Genomic DNA, 18917 nt, shown 5'->3' with positions numbered 1-18917 from the left:
CATTTTCGCCTTTACAAACAATCCCTTAAATGCCAATCGATCCCTATAGATTTTGACAACACATATTGTCGAGTTTGTCATACTTCGCTGAAAAATTGTCGTCCAAAATTCAAAAAACTTGATCCTCTTGTTCATTTATTCTTAAGTCGAACCCCTTGTTGCCATACACCCCATCATATCTTCTGCTCCTATGACACTATACAAAACGGATTCAAAATTTGTAAATTATGTCTCCATGCTGTAAAATGTTTCAACTGGAAACTAATAGCTCAGTATATGTTGGAACCCAAATGAACATACTAAACATAAAAATGTATAACTAAATGTGACTATTAAAGTCACCTATGCTAAACATTAACTTACAAACTTTTCAATTGTATAAATAATACTTGATAATTCTTTTGTTTTCCAACAAATACTAACATGTATATAGACTGCTTTGTCATTATTGTGCATTTCAATTACGTTGTACTTGATCTTTGTCTTATTGATGTTTCAAATAATGATCTAAGTATTGATTCTCTAATATAGTTTATTTGAAACCCTGTTTATATTTGTTGTTTTGTTATAGACACTTCAGGCGGAGTGTACATTTAGAGTTGTTGTATTTTCATTTACGATTAATGCCTAGTGTGTTTACGAATTCTTTTTTCTATTATCTATATATTACATCTATTTCGATTGTTGTTAAATATGTTAGATTCATGTATGCATGCTTTAATATTATACAGTTAAATGTTCTGGGATTGTTTTCAACAGCAGTTAAATTTAAACAGCCCATATATTAGAATAGGAATTCTAATTAAAAAGAAGGAGGGGAAGATGTAATCCAATTAAAATCACAATCTTATGAAATATTTGTAATATTTAAATTTTCACTTAAACTTATTTAATAATTTTAATTAATCATAATTAATAAAGTTTTAATTAATTTCAATTAACAAAATTTTAAAATAATTATTGCATATTGTTTAAAATAACTAGTGCATATTGTTTAAAATAACTATTGCATATTGTTTAGAATAACTATTGTACATTGTTAGAAATACTTAAGGAATTGCGCATTTTTAAGCCCAGTTTTCACAAAACCACACCGGAATACTTTTTGTGCCAGGTGAGCTACAAACTCTATCATATTGATGTACTATAAGAAAACAGCTTACTAAGCTAACAAAGAATAGCACATTCCAATCTAAATTGTTTACCAAATCAAGAACGCAAACGTAAGCAATAGAAACTTCTGGAAAGTTCCATGACCAAGGGTTAACAACTTTGACCCGAACAAATATAAAAAAGTAGGTGAATCAGCGTACCACGTGAGACCACATAGGATCACGTGAGAAACGTATTAGGAAAAGTCTGATCAGGTTTCAGAAAATTGCATCTGGAAGAATATTTAAGAAAACACTGCGGGGGACTCACCACAGTGTTTTCTTGGATATTACAGGTGAGCTGTTGATACTTATTTATTTTCAAACCTAAATTATTGTTTGCTGCAAATAAATATATTCATACTTAAATTATTGTTTACTACTTTAATTTGTTTCACCTACATTCAATGTAGAAAGTTGGAAAGTTGGTTGACTGCGCAATATCCAAATAAATATATATTGTGTATTAATGATAATTGCTATTTTATAAGTATCATATTAGTAAAACAAATATTACTGTCTTCTCATAAATAAATAATTTCTTTATTTTATGATTTAACAAAATAATGTTAATGCCTGAAAACTGTTAGTGAAATTGAACAATATTCTGTGTGATTTATTAATATATATTAAGAATCAATATCGTTGCATATGTACGTATATATCATAAATGATATTTATGCATGCAAATGTTTATCTTGTTTAATAAATTAACACAGTGTTTTCTTGGATATTACAGAGAATAAAATGGGCTGTTTACACTGTCGACTTCTTTGATTATTTACATCTATTATGGATTATAGAATATTAGCGCTTAACGCTAATTTGCATAAATTGAAGAACGGTAGCATTTAATGCTAATTGAGAATGGAACACTACAAATACAACATTCACTAAGACCGTAATGGACAGAATAATTAACTGTTAAGAACTAAATAATGTATCGTACGTAAATAAAGATCCCGTTACCGATTACACTAGATGGAAAAAATGAAAACTTCAAGGATATTGAAATAATAAGTAAAAGCACGTACGATATCAATCTATGTTAAAGTTTGCGTACTATCCCAAATATTTCCTGTGTCCCTTGACATATTGCTTTTCATATTTTGCATACTTGTTTACCAACATGACCCCCAACCTACAAACTAGAAATGGCGCGGCAGAGGCCTACGCGTATCCCCACGCCACATGTTTGACCCAGGGGCGCCCCAGGGTTGGTAATGGGGCCATGCATAGTTGAGATTGACCGTATTGTCCTAAGAGAAGTTCAGTATTAATTAAAAGTGAATCGGTGTAGAAATGAAGAATTATAGTAAAAAGCAATTTTTGGGTGGGTGTGACCTATGTGGGCGGGGCGCCCCAGGGTTGGTAATGGGGCCATGCATAGTTGAGATTGACCGTATTGTCATAAGAGAAGTTCAGTAACAATTAGAAGTGAATCGGTGTAGAAATGAAGAAGTTATAGTAAAAGGCAATTTTGAGTGGGTGTGGCCTATGTGGGAGGGGGCGCCCCAGGGTTGGTAATGGGGCCATGCATAGTTGAGATAAACCGTATTGTCATGAGAGAAGTTCAGTATCAACTAGAAATCAATCGGTGTAGAAATGAAGAAATTATAGTAAAAGGCAATTTAAGGTGGGTGTGGCCTATGTGGGCGGGGAGACCCAGGGTTGGTAATGGGGCCATGCATAGTTGAGATTGACCGTATTGTCATAAGAGAAGTTCAGTATCAATTTGAAGTTAATCGGTGTAGAAATGAAGAAATAATAGTAAAAGGCAATTTTGGGTGGGTGTGGTCTATGTGGGCGGGGCGCCCCAAGGTTGGTAATAGGGCCATGCATAGTTGAGATTGACCGTATTGTCATAAGAGAGGTTCAGTATCAATTTGAAGTGAATCGGTGTAGAAATGAAGAAATTATAGTAAAAAGCAATTTTAGGTGGGCTTGGTCTATGTGGGCGGGGCGCTCCAGGGTTGGTAATGGGGCCATGCATAGTTGAGATTGACGGTATTGTCATAAGAGATGTTCAGTATCAATTTGAAGTTAATCGGTGTAGAAATGAAGAAGTTAATTTAAAATAACATTAAAAAATGAGTGAAAATCTCTGACACGGCCCCACCCCAACCCCTATAACTTTTGACCCAGGAGTCAGATTAAAATTCCAAATAGTGCAGGGTCGCACATATGCTCATTAGTGATGCAATAATACGCCAAAAACCGTATTGCACTATATTGTCAGTTCAAAAAGCCGTATTGCAATATATCGCAATATATTGCTAACTTGTACTAGAATTATAACTTGCCAATTACCCGATAATCCCGTACATTCCAGTTTTAAAGCAAATTCTGGTAAATATTTACTATAAATGTGCTCAAGAATTGCAAGAAAAACAAACATTTGCAAATTATCTTTAGGTTCATGGGGGGGATAAAATTCATTAAAACTTCGCTTTGGTTTCTCTTCATTGAATGCGGTACAATATGGTCAAACTATATATCATTTTAAAGCTAAAGACGGATAGAATGACATAAACACATTTTTGACATTCAATATTTGTGTGCTTTATTCATATTTTGGTTTAAACCCAATACTTGTTTACACTAATTTACAAAATCTCAATCTAAAGTTAGGAAGGATATGCACTACCTTAAGTTGAATAAATACAAAGCTATATACATATACAAGGTCAAGTTAGCAACATTTCACAGAAAATTATTGTCATAAAACAACAAATGAGTTTTTATTCAGCTGCCTTTTTTGGATAAATATCCTAAACATAGTTCTAAAAATAACTAAAACGTAACTTCTTTTTAAAAATCCAGGTATGGTGGATAATAAGAGTCACAATTCTATTTCAAAGGCTTTACAATGTTGTTATTTACCTCTCAATTAAATTGCAAATTTAAAACCATCTCAAATTGATATAGATTGCAGACGACATATAAAATTGTAAAGGAATATAAAGAAATTGGCAAAACGATTGATTTTATATTTCGATTCATTCTACCCATTTGAAAGCGTGGCCATCGCTGTGATCCGTAAAAAAACGTGCAAAACGAATCGGTCGAAACCACGTGCAGTGGTGAGAAAAACCGGGTATGTGTATACACATACCTGAGATAACACATACTAATTTTTTGACAGTTGGGTGGCAACTAGTAAAACAACTATTAACATTAATCAGCAAGAGAGCGCACTAAATAACAGAAAGGACCAAGTAGAGATATCATCACTTACCCTATTTCAAATATTTTCCAGCTGAAAATTGTCCCCCACACGTCTTTTTTAGTTAATTTGTATTGTTTTTCTGGAGCCGAAGTGCATCTCACAGAATACCATCCAACTTCCGTTGTTTTCACTTTCGTTATTAAAAACTCCGTTTTAAAGAATTATTTCTACTTTTAGATTGTTAAAGCGATGTATTATTATATATTATCAATAGAATAGTATACCGTGATGAATTGAACGGAGTAAAGTATCGATCTTTCTTTCAGTCTGTAAGCGTACTTTTTTATGCGCAATAATAAAGTACATGTGATTCGACAACGATTGTAAACATTGGTGAAATGCTTCTTACATAGTTATTCTTTTGAGTGTTTATGAGGTCTGATCGTGCAGTTTGCAAACATCAACGGAAAGATCACAATCCAATGCATTTGTATCGTCAACCGTTTGGAATGTCAATTAGGCGATGAGTGAGTTTTAAGCATGTTTCTTTCTATTTTATTAATTTAAAAATGGCTGCCCCCATGGTGATGAAATGACATGTGTTCGAGTTTTGATATTTCTAGATATAACTTTTTTTTACTATTTAAGCGTAACTTGCGCTCGTCAATGTCGATATTATTCACTAGTCATTTAATTTTCCGCCGCAATACGTGGAATAAACATGATTTAGATTTTTGAAAATAATGTATATTTGAGTGTTAAAATCGCTTTGTATTTTGATTGATTTTGTGGATGGTATGATACATTGATGTACAAAATTGGTAGCAGTTTGAAGGAAAAACATCCATTAAAGCATATATGTATACATTATCAATGTGGCACTCTTCCTTTAGTCAAATTTGAGTCCAATGCTAGGGGTCCAACATTTTTCAAAATGAAGCCTCTACATGAACCTTAAGTATCAAATACATTTTGGAATTTGTTACTATTTAAAGATGTGATGAAATCACGTCCAAACGGGGTGTTTTTTTCCCCACTGAACACACGTTAATCGCCTAATGTGATGTTCCCGCTTTTATATAACACAAAATACACCCATACTTTCCATGCGACGTTGTACATGTCTGCATAATTTTCGCGCGCTTTTTATTGAGACAAAGGATAAAGCACTTTTTATTTGACGCTAGAATTTTGTATTGTCGCGTTAGCATATATATTTAAGTTGTTCGGTTTATTTTGTTTGCCGATCGATATTTACTTTAAAAAGTGATATTTATCATATACATTTAAATTGTTTCCATGGAAACAGAAATTGTAGTTTCAGAAATTATTAATTAAAACTTACCTGCATACAATTTCGATCAATTGGGTATGCCATAGGCAAAGTATGCTGTGCATGTTAAATTATACTTTATATTCTTTGATTTCTTTGACAAAAAATATAGAAAAATGTTAATGTCTTACTCGTTACCATGACAACCAACAACTATTTGTTGCTTTTTTACAACATGCTGTGTGTATTCAATACTCATGTACAATTTTATAATTTTCATGATGACGTATAATGTATATTTATACGTTTGCAATTGATTTTTATATACCATAACAAATATTCTCACATATATATCATGTTGCCATAGCAACCATAACAAAGCGATACTTATTATAAATCTGTTGTTTTTCTATATACAATAGTTTGCCCTATAAGATAAAAGTAAATTCATTTAATTCTGAAACAGGGCATATTCCAACCCTTCGTGAACATAGCCCTTTGGAAGCCAGTTTCCGAAATTCGGATTATAAATTTAATAATGCTTAATTCAGAATTGAACGAAACATTTACAGTTGTGCGCAATTAATTCAAAGATAATCTGTTCAAAAGCATCGAACAAATGCTCCCATGTAACAACGCTACTCCGTATAATACACGTTTTAGAATGCTATTTTTACGTAAAAAAATATTTACACCGCTTTGATTTGTTAACATTGATATCATTATTTCGGATGGCTTTTCTGGATGAAATGTGAATACATTTTTGTAAAATGTTCGTACCGGTATGATGAAAATCGTATCGCAATACAATATGCGGATTGCGTATTGCGATATATACCGATATACCGGTATATTGTTGCAGCACTAATTCTCATAGCTACCATGTGTGTAAGTTTCAAAGTTATAGTGCTAATAGTGTAGGAGGAGACAGTGGTCAGGACGGACGGACAGAAGGACGGACAGACGGCGGAGATAACCACAATATCCCCACGCTTTTCAAAAAGCGTGGGCATAACAAGAGCAGACCACTGTATCAAGCATTTTGACAGAATTATTGCCACATTTATACTTAGAATATGCATATTATTGATTAATCCCTTGACATATTGCTTTCATAGTTTGCATGCTTGTTTACCAACATGACCTCAACCTATTTACAAGAGCAGACAACTGTATCAAGCATTTTGACAGAATTATTGCCCCTTTTGTACTTAGATAATTGAACATTTTGCTAACATTGCCATAACTTCTGTATTTATGATCAGATTTTTTTAATACTTTGGCAAAACAACACTTACCTGAATACCACAATGGATTCCACCCAAACAATACCCCACGCCCCAACCCAGAATCCCTGCCCCCCCACCTCCCCCCCCCCATTTTTTTCCCTTTGTTGTTATTCTCAAGATTATCTAATAAATGAACACACCCCACATTATACCCCCCTCTCAACCACCCTAACCCCCCCCCCCAAAAAAAAAAAAAATGTTTTTTTTTCCTTTTTTTATTTTTGAAAAATCGTCTAATAAATTATTGGATATGAACAATTGCTCCATGATTGCTTACGTTATACCGTCAAGCACTCGAATAGTCAAGCGCGCTGTCCTCTGACAGCTCTTGTTTTAAGTGTTTCCATTTAATGTTCCCCAATAGTTTTTACTAGCAATTCATATATATGTTGTTTGTTTCAGTTGCCAGAAGTTATAAATGCCAATTTCAGCAGTTTGCCGGACAAAATGTCCACATTTGGTCTCAGGTATATGCACGGCAGACATAAAAGTTAATCTTGAAATTGTTATGGTTAATTGCTATTAAATGATCTACAAAGTGGCAGTACTTTCCTCCAAAATGAGGGCAAAAGGCTCCAATCCTAAGATGTGAACAAAAGTATTGAAACGTTATTTTAATGGGTTTAGTCATACAAATGATTGAGAAGTTTCATGTGCCTTTTGCAATTTGTCATATCTTTAAGAGTAAAACTAACTCAATCACCAAGAAAACAAAATCAAATATGCACTTATTTCCCAACTTAGGATGTTACACTTGTATGGAAATTTTTCCTACACAAAAACAGTTTTTTTTATTAAGTGCAACATGAAATGTAATCAAATGTTCTTGCCTGTCACTTTTCTATTTTGTGCAAGCGACACGCTTAGTACCCTTATGCATTTAAATGATGACAGATGTCAATACATTTTCAACGCTATTTTAAATTTGTATGATAAATGATGACTATACAGTCTTGACAAGTTTTTTTAGCAAGACTTAACCTTTGACCTTAATGCATGACCTTAACATTTTACGTAGGGAGAGTGACCCTATCTGCAAAACATCACCTCATGGTGGACGAGGATCCCACTTTTATATATTTAGCTCACCTAAGCACATGTTGCTAATTAAGCACTTTAAGGGTTCATATGTCTGTGGGACCATCCTGAAAGCCCTCTTATCTAGTTTTAAAAAAGCGTGGGGATATTGTGGTTATCTCCGCCATTTGTCTGTCCATCCGTCCGTCCTGGCCACTTTCTCCTCCTACACTATAAGCACTAGAACCTTGAAACTTACACACATGCTAGTTATGAGCATATGTGCGACCCTGCACTATTTGGAATTTTGATCTGACCCCTGGGTCCAAAGTTATGGGGTTGGGATGGGGCCGGGTCAGAGATTTTACACATTTTTAGCTCGACTATTATATATGAAATATATATAGTGGTGCTATCCTACTCACGTCGGCGTTTGCGTTGGCGTTGGCGTGCACATGTTAAAGTTTGCGTACTACCCCAAATATTTTCAATGTCCATTGATATATTGCTTTTATATTTTGCATACTTGTTTACCAACATGACCCCAACCTATAAACAAGAGCAGACAACTCTATCAAGCATTTTGTAATAATTATGGCCGCTTTTCCTCTTTGAATATGCAGCAAATGTTAAAGTATGCGTACTACCCCAAATATTTCCTATGTCCCTAGACTATTGTTTTCATATTTTGCATACTTGTTTACCAACATGACCCCAACCTATAAACAAGAGCAGACAAATTTATCAAGCTTTTTGACAGAATTATTTCCCCTTTATATACTTTGCGTTGGCGTTGGCGTGCAAATGTTAAAGTTTGTGTACTACCCAAAATATTTCCTATGTCCTTTGACATATTGCTTTTATATGTTGCATACTTCTTTACCAACATGACCCCAATCTATAACCAAGAGCAGACAACTATATCAAGCATTTTGACAGAATTATGGCCCCTTTTTTAATTAGATAATTGAACATTTTGCTTAAATTGCCATAACTTCTTTATTTATGATAAGATTTTAATAATACTTTGACAAAACAATACTTACCTGAATACCACAACGGATTCCACCCAAACAATACCCCATGTCCCACCCAAGATTCCCTGCCCCCCCCACCTCCCACCGCCCACAAAAAAATGTTGTTTTTTTTTTCCTTTTTTTATTTTTGAAATATTATCTTAATAAATGACCACTCCCCTGATTATACCCCCCTCTCAACCCCCTACCCCCCTAAAAAAATTGTTTGTTTTCCTTTTTTTATTTTTGAATCCTCAACTACACGCTGGGTATGCGGATACTTTGATAACAGATGGCACTTCGATGCCAGATAACAACAAAAGCCATGCGCGAGAGGGAAGTTCATCAGTTTTTTTAACCAGGTTTTCCGAAGGAAAAAACTGGTTATTAGATTGGCGAATGCGGGCGGGCTGGCTGGCGGGCTGGCTGGCTGGCTGGCTGGCGGGCTGGCGGGCTGGCGGAATAAGCTTGTCCGGGCCATAACTATGTCGTTCATTGTCAGATTGTAAAATCATTTGGCACATTTGTTCACCATCATTGGACGGTGTGTCGCGCGAAATAATTACGTCGATATCTCCAAGGTCAAGGTCACACTTTGAGTTCAAAGGTCAAAAATGGCCATAAATGAGCTTGTCCGAGCCATAACTATGTCGTTCATCGTCAGATTTTAAAATCATTTGGCACATTTGTTCACCATCATTGGACGGTGTGTCGCGCGAAATAATTACGTCGATATCTCCAAGGTCAAGGTCACACTTTGAGTTCAAAGGTCAAAAAAGGCCATAAATGAGCTTGTCCTGGCCATAACTATGTCATTCATAGTGAGATTTTAAAATCATTTGGCACATTTGTTCACCATCATGGGACGGTGTGTCCCACGAAAGAATCACGTCAATATCTCCAATGTCAAGGTCGCCACGACTAAAAATAGATTTAAAAAAAAAAAACTTACAAAGGGGGTTAATTTTTTTTGGTCATTTCAAAAGTTCAGTTTGAGTTTTCTCCCTTTATCAGATTTATTTTTCACTATGAAAACCTGGTTTTGTGACAATTTTGTCCCTTGTTTAAAGTTATATCATAAAGATTAGTTTTTAAACAAGTAGCATGATCCAGTTTATAAATGGTGTATCCTTTTATATTGCAAAAAAAAACATCACGGAAGAATGGTAGGTTTTTCCCCCAAAAAATAGAAAATTCGGTCGGAAAACAGCATAAACTGGATCAACAGTAAATATTTCAACAAAATAAAACTACTTAGAAATATTGCAAGAAATTGTTTGATATTCCAGCATGTAGAGTAATCACTGTGCTTCAACTACTGACATTTTGATAGTATTCAATAAAATATAAACGAAGATAGAGCATGTTTTAATAGGTGGTATTCATGAAGTTGCGGATACTTTGATTCCCGATATAGGGCACTTCGGATAACAGAGACTTTCAACAAATTGGGCGCTCTGATAACCGATTTTTATCTTCCACCTGAAATGCATTTATGTATATTATGGTTATTCTTACCAAACATTTTGAGGTACGAATTAATTTACATTGTCAAGCCCGACACATTGGAAATCTATGTATAACGTAATTACATACACATGTAAAATATAACCAATAGCGTTGTTATTACTATTATTTTATATAATTAATATTATAAGTGCAATTTTTAAATAAGATTCAAATGCTTATTTCTGAAGTACTATATTTCAAGTGACGACCGAAACTAATTGTCTAATTGTCTAAATAATAAACTTGTTTTTCAGTGGTAAATTGAGATTAAGAGAATTGAAAATACAACGGATCATGTGGATCAACACGATCGTGTTCAATTGAACTTATAGCAGGACTCTGGATAAGGGGAGCAAGGGGTCTTAAAGCGGCCAATACACCTCATAAAATCCTTTGTCATTGGTGCTCATTAGAATCGCATCATGAAGACGATACTAATGCCTAGCTACACAATTTAAAAGAGATTTGAAAACTCCCTTTATATTGAGCTCTACTTATATGAACAACTTCCCTTTACTCTTCCCTTTCGCTTTTATTATCATATTCCAAAGAGATAAGAACATGTTTTGGTAATTCGTTTTTTATTCACGTCAGTACATATATTTTTTATTTATTGCCTGCTTACTATATCAGTATTCTACAGCTAATTCTGCATTTCTGATTCACTAAATAGAGTGTGTTATATCTGGTAAAAAGTGTCGAGTTATCTGGAATCGAAGTGACATTGTCTTTGAGATGATCGGTAAAAGAAGTGTCCATGAAAATTTGGCATCCGACTCTTAAAACATTTGAATTTCCTCAAATACGTTATTCAACTAAAAATTAACATGTTGTAACATTAATAGACATATTGATCTTTTATTTCGATTAGTTGGCACGCTCTTGATTTATTTCTAAGTATTTTTATTTTGTTGAAATACGTACTGATCATCGAATTCATGACGATTATCGATGAAATTTTATCTCTCTTTAATTATCAACTGATTTTTCATGACTTTCTTGCTCCGCAATTCGACCAAACAATTTTACGTGTCTGAAAACCAAACTAACAGAACATAAATGCAAACAAGCTAAAGAACTCAACTCTCTCGCGTGACTTTTGTTGTTATCTGGTATCGAAGTGCCATCTGTTATCAACGTATCCGCATACCCGGCGTGATCTAACAAATGACCACACCCCAAATTATACTCCCTCTCAACCCCCCCTACCCCCCCCCCCCCCTAAAAAAATATTATTTGTTTTCCTTTTTTTATTTTTGTAAGATCGTCTCATAAATTATTGAATATGAACAATTTACCCATGATGGCTAACGTTATACTGTCAAGCACTCGAATAGTCGAGCGTGCTGTCCTCTGAGAGCTGTTGTTATGCTCCCGGTATGGCACATTGGCCCTAACTTTTGCAATATTAAAGACAGCAACTTGATATTTTGCATGCATGTGTATCTCATGAAGCAGTTGAACTGTCAGTCAGTCTGTCTGTCTGTCAGTCTGTATGTCTGTCCGAAAACTTTAACATTAGCCATAACTTTTGCAATATTGAAGATAGCAACTTGATATTTGGCATGCATGGGTATGCATGGGTATCTCATGAAGCTGCACATTTTGAGTGGTGAAAGGTCAAGGTCATCCTTCAAGGTCAAAGCTAAAAAAACAAACAAGGGAAGTAATAAGCTTTAAAGGGAGGTAAGTAATTAAACCAGCCAAATGATTTTGTATGCCCCTGGTATGGTGGCATATAGAAGTTGAACTGACCGTCAGTCAGTCAGTCAATCAGTCAGTCTGTCCATCCGTCCGAAAAATTTAACGTTGGCCATAACTTATGCAACATTGAGGATAGCAACTTGATATTTGGCATGCATGTATATCTCATGAAGCTGCACATTTTGAGTGGTGGAAGTTCAAGGTCAAGATCATCCTTCAAGGTCAAAAGTCAAAAAACAAAATCAAGGGAAGTAATAAGCTTTAAAAGGGAGATAATTTCTAAACCTGCCAAATGATATATTGAAATTTTATGTATAATTATAGTGATATATTGAAATTTTATATATAATTATATGAAACCATACAACTGAAACATAATCAAAATGACATTTTATGGTCAAGCCAAGCACACAATGATACTTTTGGGCATACAAGTATTTTAGGTACCTGGAGGTTAGCTGTGAATCTACAGTCACCGTAGTGGCTTATAATTATTTTGTACTAAAAATAGAGATTTGTTAGAGACAATTATTTTCAAGGGAAGTAATTTATATAATTATGAATCTCAGATTATATATTTTCTTACCAAAAATTTAAGTTCTTTTCACAGTTACTGTACAGATTTTGTATTTTGTTTATTTGTAACTTAAATGATTGATTTGTCAAAGTTTTTTTTAATGATATTATTATCATTTATTTCCTGTACTAATTTGTTAATGGTAGTTGTCATAACTTACCCGTGGACTTATGTCCATAGATCCATGATGAACTGTGGCAATGATCTCTTTGATAAACCACAGGCCTTGGTAGTCAGTGATGTCTGACTTGGTCATGTTTGACTGTCTACAGACCCCCCCCCTCTCGCAGTAAGGGAGCATATAGCAGTTCAACTAGCAGTCAGGTTGTCTGTCTGTCAGTCTGTGTGTCTGTCCGAAAACTTTAACATTAGCCATAAATTTTGCAATATGGAAGATAGCAGCTTGATATTTGGCATGCATGTGTATCTCATGTAGCTGTACATTTTGAGTGGCGAAAGTTCAAGTTCATCCTTCAATGTCAAATGTCAAAAAACAAAATCCAATGGAAGTAATAAGCTTTTAAGTGAGATGATTTCTATACCTGCCAAATGATAAATATAAATTTTGTTTCAAAGTGGCGCTGTAGGGGGCATTGTGTTTCTGACAAACACATCTCTTGTTTTTTTTATAAATAAATCGAACCGGTGCAGGAGGGGTCATTGTGTTTCTGACAAACAAATCTCTTGTTTTTTTTTATCTTACATTAACTTCTTCATTTCTACACCAATTCACTTCAAATTAATACTGAACATATCTTATGAAAATGCTGTCAATCTCAATTATGCATGACCCCATTACCAGTCCTGCTGCGTGGGGATACGCGTCGGCCTCTGCCGCGCCATTTCTAGTTAAACTTGTCTCTGGGCTGACCAATCCTTCTCATCCATTTGTCAGAGTTAGCGTTTGACTCTGTCTCCGGCTTATGTAAACATCCCAAATCAAGGTTCAATTTTCATTCTTGCCACATAGCGTGCACGGAGAGTACAGTTGCCATTTGCTGGCACTGTATACACATTGTACAAGTTAACCATGTTCACTCAGTATCAATGCTAATAGGTTAAGTGACTGCTATGATGATTTTTCCAACCCAATCAAAGCACCGTGGGGGATCAAAGCTTTCACAGGATATCTTGGAGGGGACCAGTCTAAATGGCAGGTAAGCAGTGAGTGCATTTCACATTATCTTTACCCATACAAGACCTTTCCAATACTTGCAAGGACTAACGATTAATGTAAGGCACATTGTGATTTAAATCATGTTTGACCTATTTAAGGATGATCGATCAATCGATTAACAAGGCTTTGACGGTAAAATCGAATGGAACAACCGTGGTGGTATATAGATTTTCATTAGAGATTCAGTAATTCCAAGTGACCTATTTTTAGCTCACCTGAGCACAACATGCTCATGGTGAGCTTTTGTGATCGCTTTTTGTCCATCGTCTGTTGTCCGTTGTGCGTTGTGCGGCGTCAACATTTGCCTTGTTAACTCTCCAGAGGCCACATGTATTGTCCAATCTTCATGACATTTAGTCAGAAGATTGGTTTTAATAATATCTTGGATAGGTTTAAAAATGATTACGTTTGCTTGAAAAACATGGCTGCCAAGGGGCGGGGCATTTTTCCTTATATGGCTATATATGGCCATAGTAAAAATTGTTAACACTCTAGAGGCCACATTTATTTTCTGATCTTCATAAAACATGGTCAAAAGATTTATCCCAATAATATCATGGACGAATTTGAAAATGATGCCGGTTGGTTGAAAAACATGGCCGCCAGGGGACGGGGCATTTTTCCTTAAATGGCTATAGTAAAACCTTGTTAACACTCTAGAGGCCACATTTATTTTCCGATCATCATGAAACTTGCTCACAAGATTTGTCCCACTGATATCTTGGATGAGTTAAAAAATGGTAATCTTTGCTTGAAAAACATGGCTGCCAAGGGGCGGAGCATTTTTCCTTATATGACTATATATGGCTATAGGAAAATATTGTTAACACTCTAGAGGCCACATTTATTGTCCAATCTTCATGAAACTTGGTCAGAAGATTCATCCCAATAATATCTTGGACGAGTTTGAAAATGATGCCGGTTGGTTGAAAAACATGGCCGCCAGGGGCGGGTTATTTTTCCTTATATGGCTATAGTAAAACCTTGTTAACATTCTAGAGGCCAATTTATTGTCCAATCTTGATGAAATATGTACAGAAGATTTGTCTTTATGATATCTTGGATGCGTTCGAAAATGGTTACGTTTGCTTGAAAAACATGGCCGCCAAGGGGCGGGTCATTTTTCCTTATATGGCTATTTAAGGTTATAGACAAATCTTGTTAACACTCTAGAGGTCACATTTATGGTCCAATCTTCATGACACTCGGTCAAAAGATTCACCCAAATAATATCTTGAACGAGTTTAAAAATGATGCCGGTTGGTTGAAAAACATGGCCACCACGGGGGCGGGGCTATTTTCCTTGTATGGCTATAGTAAAACCTTGTTAACACTCTAGAGGTCACATTTATTTTCCGATCATCATGAAACTTGGTCAGAAGATTTGTCCCAATGATATCTTGGATGAGTTCGAAAATGGTTTTGGTTGCTTTAAAAACCTGGCCACCAGGGGCGGGGCATTTTTCCTTATATGGCTATATATGGCTATAGTTAAACCTTGTTAACACTCTAGAGGCCACATTTATTGTCCAATTTTCATGAAATTTGGTCAGAAGATTGGTTTCAATGATATCTTGGATGGGTTTGAAAATAATTATGTTTGCTTTAAAAAAATGGCTTCCAAGGGGCGGGGCATTTTTCCTTATATGGCTCTAGTAAAATCTTGTTAACACTCTAGAGGACACATTTACTGTCCGATCTTCTTGAAACTTGGTCAGAAGATTCATCGCAATAATATCTTGAACGAGTTTAAAAATGATGCCGGTTGGTTGAAAAACGTGGCTGCCAGGGGGCGGGGCATTTTTCCTTATATATATATATATATATATATATATATATATATATATATATATATATATATGGCTATAGTAAAACCTTGTTAACACTCTAGAGGTCACATTTATGTTCCGATCTTCGTGAAACTTGGTCAGAAGATTCATCGCGATAGTATCTTGAACGATTTCAAAAATGATGCCGATTGGTTGAAAAACATGGCTGCCAGGGGGCGGGGCATTTTTCCTTATATATATATGGCTATGGTAAAACCTTGTTAACACTCTAGAGGTCACATTTATTTTCCGATCTTCGTGAAACTTGGTCAGAAGATTTGTCCCAATAATATCTTGTTATCTTAGGTGAGCAACTTTGGGCCTTTCATGCCCTCTTGTTTATATTATTCAATCTATTTACATACATTGTCATGGTCACCATTATTATTGCAGTTGTTATCATGACACTTATCATGATCATCAAAGCATTGTGATTTTGCTCATCATCATCATTATCATCATCATCATCATCATCATCATGTATAAAAATACCAATATATCAAATATTAATAAAGTAAGTAAAATGGCGTGTCATTTCATGTGTTTAATGTATTTGGCCATAGGAGTATGATGCCACAAAACTGGTGAAGAAGTACACTGGTCCTGCCCTTAACATGCTTGTTGACCAGGAAAAGGCAGACAACTTCTATGTGGAAGGACAACTCCTGCCTGACAATCTGTCAGCTGAATGTGCGTCCAACAATGTGCCAATCAATCTGAGGATACATGAGATAACCTTGTAGTTATTTTGTTTTTACAACCTTTAAAGTTTTAAAGTTTAAGTTAAAGAAATAAATTGTATAATCTGTACCACTACAAATATTGCCTTGCATAAAATAAGCCATAAAAGTAATTCTTGTGCTATGCTGCCTGTCTCTGTTACTTTATTATTACTATGTCCCACTTAGAAATATTAGGAGTATCCTGCTGTGCACCTACCCGCCATACAGTTTGTCAAGTTCACAAGGTGCATGTTAGATGAAATGTAAACCACTTTGTTTCTGCATGCTACATAGAGAATTCTTTGACAAACAATCATGCACATTGGTTTAATCTTTACTTGTTATGAAAGAAAATACCTATATAATTTGAGGTCAAAAGGTCAAGGTCATGGGTGTCACTTGATTCAAGAAGTCCAGTTTCCAAATTCTGGGGAAGGCAAAACCTTTAATTCTACTTTTTTTCTTGCAACTGTAGTTAGTAACACTATTTAAAGCACTTAGAGCTTCATCCCATTTATGCCTAGCGTCTAGAAAAAAGGCCTTGGCAAACAGCGTAAACTCAGATGAGACGCCGCATTATGCAGTGTCTCATAACGGTCTGCGCTGTTTTCTTAAAGGAATTTTTGTAAGAAATATTCTAAATAAAGAAATGAATATTATAGACATCCCTAATTTTGGAAATCAATTGATCCATTTTAGAAGGATGGGAGAGTCCACTAGGCATATAGGGGTTAATAGTAAGCTTATTTGATGAGATTGTTTGAAACATGCATAAATCTGTGAACAAGCCGCTTAAACGTATGGTCATTTGTGTGCTGATTAATCTTTAGTAAAGAAAGGCCTGTATCAATCTTGAGATCAATAGAGCAAGAAAAGTCAAGGTCACTCGGGGAAAGCAATATTTCAACATCATTTAACAATTGCACATTTGATTGACACTTTGCTTCCCTCAGAAGACATACATGTTTTACAAACATCTCATGTTCAACCTATGTAAGCTAATATTTGTCTCCTTATTTTCATTCCAGGGTTATGACCATAGCTACTATTTCATCGCCACATTCATAGAGGAACACATCAACCACCACGCCAAGTTTCTCTTCCAGTGAATGACAATGCAATACCAACAGCAGTTGCATAAGCTGCACTGACTTGATTTTAATTTTATCCAGCCTCTGTTTAAACATTGGCCAAATTAAGCAGGGTCGAATAAACTTCCCTACAGTATCTTCGGTCAACAGGAAGTAGTGTATTCATACGCACGCTGTGACGATTCACATGTTCTAATATTTGACCTTTGAAATTTATTGGGACACATCATGAATGTTAACGTTATATTGTATATCCTCCTTTTTTTCTTCTTTAAAATATATTACCGAGCCAGCTTTCCGTATTTATCATTTTCATTATACTTGATTACGCAATTTATGACGTATCTAGTGCGACGTCATTTCTCTGACGAAACATAGTTATCTAGTTCTCTCAGGATTTGAGGGACAACAATTTTTTTAACAGTGTTTTTTTAAATATGTTTAAATCATCGAACGAATCATAAACGTATTTCGGATTGTGTTTGTCATTCAAAAATGTTATCTTTGATATGAATAAAATGATTCGCCACGGCAGGATTACGTTTTCGTAAAGCAATTGATTAAAGTTGTCATTAAGGTAAATAAAAATAAGTTTTTGTTTTGCTGCTGCATTTGTTATCCCCCGCCATAGGCGGAGGGATATTGTTTTGGCGTTGTCCGTCCTTCCGTCAGTCCGGCACTTTTGTGTCCGGAGCCAGATCTTGGAATTGCTTTGGTGGATTTCATTGAAACTTGTTATGAGTATATATATATATGGATAAGAGGATGATGCATGCCAAATGGCAATGTGCACCATCGGATAATAACGGAGTTATGGCCCTTTGTATCTTTAAAAAATGCTTTTTGTGTGTGTTCAGAGCCATATCTTGAAAGTGCTTTGACGGATTTTATTGAAACTTGGTATGAGTATATGTATGGATAAGAGGATAAGGCACACCAAATGGCATTGTACACCATCTGATAATAACGGAGTTATGGCCCTTTGTATCTTGAAAGAATGCTTTTTTTGTGTCCGAAGCCATATATTGGAAGTGCTTTGACGGATTTCATTGAAACTTGGTATGAGTATACATATGGATAAGAGGATGATGCACATTGGCCTTGTCCATCCATCCAGAATACTTTTGTGTCCAGAAGTATAATGGCGGGGATATCAATTCAACGAATTTGCTTGTTTTTCATTTTTTAGCAAGAAAAATATCACATTCTCGATTTGTGTTTTATTTCTTCTCATATTTTCAATAGGAAAGTATTAAAAGAAACAGTTTAAAGTGGAACTATTTTTTACGAGACACAATCAGTAGTTATTGGGTTGTCTGGAATGTTGTGTACATGTAGGAGGCTCGACAAGAATAATTATATTGTTATGTCAATTTATTATTTGTATTTGATA

At 35.1% G+C, this 18917-nt stretch overlaps 1 protein-coding gene across 1 annotated transcript; it reads left to right on the top strand.

Moving 5' to 3' along the window:
- Positions 1-7329: 7329 nt before the first annotated feature.
- LOC127836017 (S-formylglutathione hydrolase-like) lies at positions 7330-17906 on the top strand. Its single transcript, XM_052362436.1, has 5 exons — positions 7330-7349; positions 13748-13862; positions 16275-16450; positions 16728-16758; positions 17462-17906. The coding sequence occupies exons 1-5, from the start codon at positions 7330-7332 to the stop codon at positions 17540-17542; spliced, it is 423 nt and encodes a 140-aa protein (XP_052218396.1). The 3' UTR covers positions 17543-17906.
- The last annotated feature ends 1011 nt before the right edge of the window (positions 17907-18917 follow it).

This window comes from Dreissena polymorpha, chromosome 6, assembly GCF_020536995.1.
Source record: "Dreissena polymorpha isolate Duluth1 chromosome 6, UMN_Dpol_1.0, whole genome shotgun sequence".
NCBI lineage: Eukaryota > Metazoa > Mollusca > Bivalvia > Myida > Dreissenidae > Dreissena > Dreissena polymorpha.
Note: the sequence above shows the minus strand (reverse complement) of the source record. Positions and strands in the feature narration are given on the sequence as shown.

Excerpts from the sequence above, each read along its gene's own strand:
- LOC127836017 (XM_052362436.1), top strand. The coding sequence starts at position 7,330 with ATGTCCACATTTGGTCTCAG. Across the intron at positions 7,350-13,747 it reads ATGTCCACATTTGGTCTCAG|TATCAATGCTAATAGGTTAA; the intron begins GTATATGCACGG and ends ATGTTCACTCAG. Across the intron at positions 13,863-16,274 it reads GGGACCAGTCTAAATGGCAG|GAGTATGATGCCACAAAACT; the intron begins GTAAGCAGTGAG and ends ATTTGGCCATAG.